The sequence below is a fragment of the Triticum dicoccoides genome, chromosome 1B (genome assembly GCF_002162155.2).
Source record: "Triticum dicoccoides isolate Atlit2015 ecotype Zavitan chromosome 1B, WEW_v2.0, whole genome shotgun sequence".
Lineage (NCBI taxonomy): Eukaryota > Viridiplantae > Streptophyta > Magnoliopsida > Poales > Poaceae > Triticum > Triticum dicoccoides.
This window is the reverse complement of record NC_041381.1, coordinates 444,109,026-444,115,773: the sequence shown is the minus strand read 5'-3', so window position 1 is coordinate 444,115,773 and position 6,748 is coordinate 444,109,026. Positions and strand designations below refer to the sequence as shown.

The 6,748-nt window shown below is 43.4% G+C and overlaps 1 protein-coding gene across 1 annotated transcript; it reads right to left on the bottom strand.

Annotated features, from left to right (window-relative positions):
- Window positions 1-1,440: 1,440 nt before the first annotated feature.
- LOC119306466 (em protein CS41) lies at window positions 1,441-2,166 on the bottom strand. The gene is made up of 2 exons (XM_037582679.1): window positions 1,969-2,166; window positions 1,441-1,897 (listed from the first exon to the last, which is right to left on the bottom strand). The coding sequence occupies exons 1-2, from the start codon at window positions 2,087-2,089 to the stop codon at window positions 1,734-1,736; spliced, it is 285 nt and encodes a 94-aa protein (XP_037438576.1). The 5' UTR covers window positions 2,090-2,166; the 3' UTR covers window positions 1,441-1,733.
- Between the last annotated feature and the right edge of the window lie 4,582 nt (window positions 2,167-6,748).

Sequence of the window (6,748 nt, the reverse complement as noted above, 5' to 3'; positions counted from 1 at the left end):
TTGCATTTCTCTTGGTGTGCTATCTCTTTGGGTTTCTCCTCAGATCTGCCATTTGTGTTGTGATATGCTGATATCTACTCTCTCTCTCTCTCTCTCTCTCTCTCTCTCTCTCTCTTTATTTTACTAATAAAGCAAGATGCGTTTCGCCAATTTTTTCATCCGTTCACCCATCTAAAAGAATTTTTTTTCTATCCAAGATGGTACTAAAATCTTATGTGTTTGTCTGCTAGAAAAAGAATTTCCATACTCGGCCGCGGCTGTGGCCCAGTGAAGCTAGCCCACTTATTTTTGTGCCCACACAGTTGAGAAAATTCTATTTTGCGCTCTGGCAACAATTAGTCGGAGTTTGCACAGGACAATCAATAACGGGCTGGACAATTTTTCTTTATATCTGTTTTTTACTTCTATTTTTATTCTACTTTCCCTATCTCTTATTTCCCTTACAAGTTTATTTTTTTTAGAATTTATTTCGTAAACTAAAAATTCCCAAAAAAGTTTAGAATTAGGAAAACAAATCTTCGAAAATGTTCGGAATTTCAATTTTATTTTTGATATTTTAAAAATATTCGGAACTTGCAAAAAGTTCCTTTTTTAAAAAATATTGTTTTTCGAAATTGTTGAAGATTTCTAAAAGGAAAAGGACATTCCAAAAAAACTGCAAATTCGAAAATTATTCTTGTCTTAATGGAACATTCACAATTAAAAATAATGTTTGTGTAAAAGATACACATTTTTGAAAAATCTTATGAATTTTCAACACATGTTCCCGTTTAAAAAATGTTCACAAATTCAAATAATGTTCTTGCTTTTATAAAAAAGTTAGTATTATCATAAAATGTTTGTGAATTTTAAAAGATGTTCCCCTTCATATTTTGTTTGTGTTTTTTCAAAATTTGTACATAATTTTTTTAAACTGTTCAGGATTTTCTTATCATGTTTCTTAGAATGTTCAAAAACTTCATATAAACTGTTCAAGATTTTTTTCATGTTTTTTAAAATATTCAAAAACTTCATACTTAAAATTCTCTCGATTGAAAGGAAAAGTAACTTCTGGGCCTTATGTGGCGTACGTAACAAAACTCTTAGGAAAAATAGATTGAATAAAACTCTTAGGAAAAGTAGATTGAATAACTCGTGGCGTACAAAACTCTTAAATGCCAAGAAAAAATAAAGAATTGATTCCTTCACGAAACCGAGCTAAATGAGCTAAATGTTCATTCTTTTATGCACAGATGCATACTATTTTATCTCCCGTTGCTAGTTATTATTAATATAAACATGGTACTTCCAAGTCAGATATTGTAGTACCATCTGTTATCTTGATGCTCGAGGGTTAGATGCCGAACGGGATTCATTGGGCGTCCATCTCGCTGAGTTCGTAGGTTTAGGATTTCTTGGGAAGTGGGAACTATATATACCATGTACATTGCTGAGCGAACATTGCACACAGACGGAGATTCAGATTCATAACAAACAGACAGACGCACTACATTACAGAGAGCAACAGCCTAGCTTGGTCACAACTTACAACGACACCTACTACTAGCTAGCAGAAGCTAGCTGGGACACTAAAGCACACACGATCACGGTACACATGATCACCTAGTACATGCGTGCTCACGTCAAGATCCGAGTACCTGACGACCTACATTATTCAGTACCTGGGACACGCTTACATCCAAACAAGAGCGAGCAGTCAGTTGCTTTGCTAAGCTAGGCACTGAACTGAACATCTAGGACTTGGTCTTGAACTTGGACTCGTCGATGTCGATGCCCTCCCTGGCGGCGCGCTCGCCGCCGGACTCGTCGTTGGTGCTCAGCCCGCCCTTGCGCCCCATCTCGCTGTACCCCTCCTCCCCCATCTGCTCCTTCCGAGTCTGCCCACCACGGCTGCGCCCTGCACAAATGCGCGCGTGTTACAACAATGCCGGTTCAGTATATAGTATTGACATACTTTTAAGTACGTACCTTCAGCGAGTTTCTCCTGCGCCTCGTAGCTCTTCCCGCCGGTGCCGCCGGGGACGACGGTCTGCCCCTCGCGGGCCAAGCTGTCCAGCTCCGACCTCCCCTTCTCCTGACCGGACGCCATTGCTAACAGGTGCTCGACCGCTAAGGTTCCTGAAACGGACGTGTGGATGCGTGTGTGGTGTATGCAACTGCTGGCGCTCGAGCTCGAGCCAATGATCGATGGTGGAGAAGACGAGCCATACGCCGTGTTTTTATAGCTGGAGGGGCGCGGTGCGTCGTGAAGCACGGAGGCGGCACGTGTGCAGCGACGCGGACGTGCGTCGGCCTGCTCGTTGTCCCTGCTGTCGCGCCACGTGTCCGGCAAGGGCCTGGAAGACAACACGTAATGGGCGTGCCCTCGCAAGGCATGGAGTTATCCGAGGAAGGGGACGAGAAGCTCAAGACTCTGCTTGCATGCATGCATTGTCGACGCGTGTACGTTTGTAGCGGCCGGGCTCGATCGGAGACTGGCCGTGAACCGATCGTCATGCCATTTCTTCGTATGGTTTGCTCTAATATATTTATATTTCTTCTTTTTTAAAAGATGACCCCAGCCTCTGCGTCGGAGATGCATGCAACCATTTTATTATATTTTTATTTTTATTTTTATCTTTACTACTTTACTTATTTTTTTTTAATAATAAAGCAAATTGGGTTTCTGGTTGCCCGTCGTACATTTTTTTAAAAAAACCCTCTATTTTTCGTAAATAAACCTGCGGTACCCGTTTAACTCACTCCCGAACCTTTTATTTGCATTTTCTCGCAAAACCCTCTGATGTTTTAATCAACTCATTGTCCATACTTAAGTCAACCGAATGGTTTTTTCGTTTTAACACAAAACCCACTGACAGTTTATCTAAACAAAATTATCAATATCTTTTAAACCGTAATTCCAATTTTAACATGTTATATATGAAACTTGATTAGAAAAATGTGTAGAATCTAAATATGATGCTATTTTTAGCTGTTAAATATTTCTAAAATATTATTTTGTGTGAACTTAATCTATAATGTACGATCTGTTTTTTTTACTGATGGAGTGGAAAGAAAACATCAATAACCACGCATGCACACCTGTGAAAACCTCGCGGGAAAAAAGAACATATTTCTTATTTTATTTCGAGCGAGTGTGCGCGAGAGAGATGCCTTAGAACTGACCGCATTCAAACACGCTTTCTTTGTGTGAGCACTGAGACCACCATCAACAACACAAATGTGATGCCATGTGAAAATAAAGGACGTGAACACATTAGGGTCTTGAGTCATGGTTATTGGGTTAAGAACGTGTATTATTTACTCTCCCGTTGCAACGCACGGGCTCTTTTGCTAGTTTATATCTATATTCTATGTGTTTTCTATTTCACTTAATTTTTTGTAAGGACACGTGTTAGTTTAGATCTATTCCGTTTGTTCGGGCACACAACACTTCCCCAGTCGTGTCCGGTCGTAGGTTGTTTCACGATTCGCTAAATCCTTGGATTCTGGCACTCCGCCCGAGGCCATATCCAGTTTTATATTTATTTTATCGTTTATTGTTACCAAGTTTCAGCAGATGAAACTTGATGAAGTTTTAAAACTTATCAAAACGTATGCAGAAGTGGTTTACCATTGATCACAGGGAACATGAATATGCAAACGAGGTTGAATTTTGACATTTGATTCAAAGATGTCTCTCCTATCTTAAAAAAAATAAGTAATGTTCCCATTTCGCACGTCCTTCGTCCACCCCTCTCCTCTTGCCCGTCCCTCCCATGCTAACACCTAAACTAATCACACAGGTATTCCGCAAAACTGCTGCCTCAAAGCCCAAATCGCTTCATTAACGTGACCTTCCTCGACTCCCAACTCGCAAGCCCCAAATCACTTCCCCTTTGCCCAACCGCCGCATACGTAGAAGGCCATGCTGCACTAACGGATCACCACCGTTGACACGCGCGCACATGTAGACGGGGCTCGTCCTTTGAGGAAGCGCTGCAGCCGACGCATTGTTGTTCACCTAGAAGGTGCTCGTCAAACCAGTATGCGGCGTGTAGATCTCAGAGCACCGCCGACACAACGATGTGTAGATCTCAGAGCGCCGTCGACACACCTCAATGACCGAGACGCTAGCAGCCATCGCCCCTCCTCGACGCCTGTCACACCCCAGGTGGATCGGAGGAGGAAATCAAGCAAAGAGGCTAGGATTTCGAAGGAAATTGGGAATCGAACCACTCAATTAAAGAGGAACGTCTCCTTTACATTGTACTGTAGCTATAGCTACAACATTGGGTTGTGTGGGAATCTTATGGTCACAACTTCTTATAGGAGACAGTCCCTCGGGTTATGCAAACACCTTACGGTATTGTTGTAGTAGTTGTTCTACTACTGGAGGTGTTACACGTGTTTGATCCTTGGTAACAGTGACATCCCTGATCAGATAAATAGCATGTCCAATAGCTCCAATTGTTAGCATAGAAGCTAATTTTGAACTGTGAATTTCTCTGGCTACAGAAAATGAGTTACATGTAGAGATAGTAATATGATGGGTGCCATTCTTCCTCAAAAATTATTTGATTGTTTTCATAGTCAAATGACACAAGGTTGTGCTTTGCTAGCAGATCATACCCAATTACCATGTCATACTATGACAAATTAAGAATCCTAAAAGAATGTTCAAACTGTTCTTTGCCCACGTGAAATGTAGTAGCAAGAAATTATGAGCCAGACCACAAAATACCCCCACCTGCTGATAGGTGGGAACCCGATGAACGAGTTCACGCCCGAGGTGGCCCGATCTTCACGTCGTAGGATCGAGTCGGGAGGGATAACTAGCTGCAAGCAGCCGGAATAACTAGCTTTATACCTGCCAAGGTTGGATGCAACCCGTACGTTGGGGATGGCTGATCGAAGCTACAAGAACTTCAACCCGTTGTCCAAACAATCGCAGAACCACAAACTGGGACTAACCCACACAAAACGGCCGGAACCGTAAAGCATGAATTATGGGGAACCAGAGGCTCCTTCTCGCGAATCCGGATGAACTCGCAAGAGCAAAGGTAGCAAGGGTCTCTTGGATCTCTCTAGCAGTCTTGCTGCATAAGTTTGTAGTTGAATGGTTTGACAAAAGGTTTTCAAGAGGATGGGGGAGGTGGGGTTTTATAGCAGGGACAAATCCCCTTAGCTAGGTGTGAAAATGGTTACAAAAGTAAGCAGGTTTGCATGGCTTCCTTGGGGGAATAAGCAGTCAACATTGGGAGTTGTTGGAGAGCTCCTCAGAAATTCGCGAAGCCTTGACAGCGTGGACACCTTCCATGAGAATGACAACAACTTTTGACTCACAACTTCAAATGATGTGAGTTTATTTGCATTGGAAAGATAATTTGATGGAGCTTCTGGTAATGTACCCCTATGGCCCCATCTCTCCATCACATGCGTGTGGCACAATAGAACATCAGAGGTAAAAACTGACAGCATCAGCTCCACTTGAAACTTGTTTTCTCCAAACTTGTTCCTTCAAAGCGGTTGCTTCAAGAGCTCGTAGGTTATTGGATTTCTTCCATGCAATGCCTAAGTTCAACCAAAAACAATGGAGATGAAATCGTAGTTGGGTCACCAAGGTTACAAGGTAAACTTAATTTAGCGTTCACCTGGTTACTTATCAGTTTGGCACGACTTCTTGTAATTGGGCCTATAATTGTTGGAGACTTGTCGATGGTTGTGATGTACTCATCATCATCCCCCTCTTGAAAAGGAGTCGTCCTCGACTCTGATGGTCCAAAGTATGGAGAGAGGTCCGACACATTGAAAGTTGGACTAACACAATAATCCATGGGAAGTTCAATCTTGTAGGCATTATTGAGGGAGTCCTGGATTAGGGGATCCTTGGACAACCGGAATATATACTATGGTCGGACTGTTGGACTATGAAGATACAAGATTGAAGACTCCATCCCGTGTTCGGGTGGGACTCTCCTTTGCGTGGAAGGCAAGCTTGGCAATTCGGATATGTAGATCTCCTTCTCTGTAACCGACTCTGTGTAACCGTAGCCCTCTCCGGTGTCTATATAAACCAGAGGGTTTAGTCCGTAGGACAACGACAATCATAACCATAGGCTAGCTTCTAGGGTTTAGCCTCTATGATCTCGTGGTAGATCAACTCTTGTAATACTCATATCATCGAGATCAATCAAGCAGGAAGTAGGGTATTACCTCCATCGAGAGGGCCCGAACCTGGGTAAACATTGTGTCCCCCGCCTCCTGTTACCATTAGCCTTAGATGCACAGTTCGGGACCCCTATCCGAGATCCTCCGGTTTTGACACCGACATTGGTTCTTTCATTGAGAGTTCCATTGTGCCGTCACGATAAGGCTTGATGGCTCCTTCAATCATCTACAATGATGTGATCCAGTGTGAGGTTTTCCTCCCCAGACAGATCTTCGTATTCGGCGGCTTCGTACTGTGGGCCAACTCGCTTGGCCATCTGGAGCAGATCGATAGCTACACCCCTGGCCATTAGGTCAGGTTTGGAAGCTTGAACTATACTGCTAACATCCGCGGAGACTTGATCTTCGACGGATTCAAGCCCATGACAGGTGCGCCGTACAGTCACGATGAGCATGACTTAGATCTGCCATCAGATGGTCTTCAGGAGAATGCACCTGCAGCTGCCCCGGCCTTAGATCCGGAGCAGATCGCGCCATCCGAGGACGGGTCGATAGACCCCGCCACGGAGGCCCCACATTCATCGGCGCTAGAGCCGAA

Coding starts and splice junctions, on each gene's coding strand:
- LOC119306466 (XM_037582679.1), bottom strand. CDS start 2,089: ATGGCGTCCGGTCAGGAGAAGGGGAGGTCGGAGCTGGACAGCTTGGCC. Junction 1,898..1,968: donor GCAGGAGAAACTCGCTGAAG/GTACGTACTTAA, acceptor GCATTTGTGCAG/GGCGCAGCCGTGGTGGGCAG.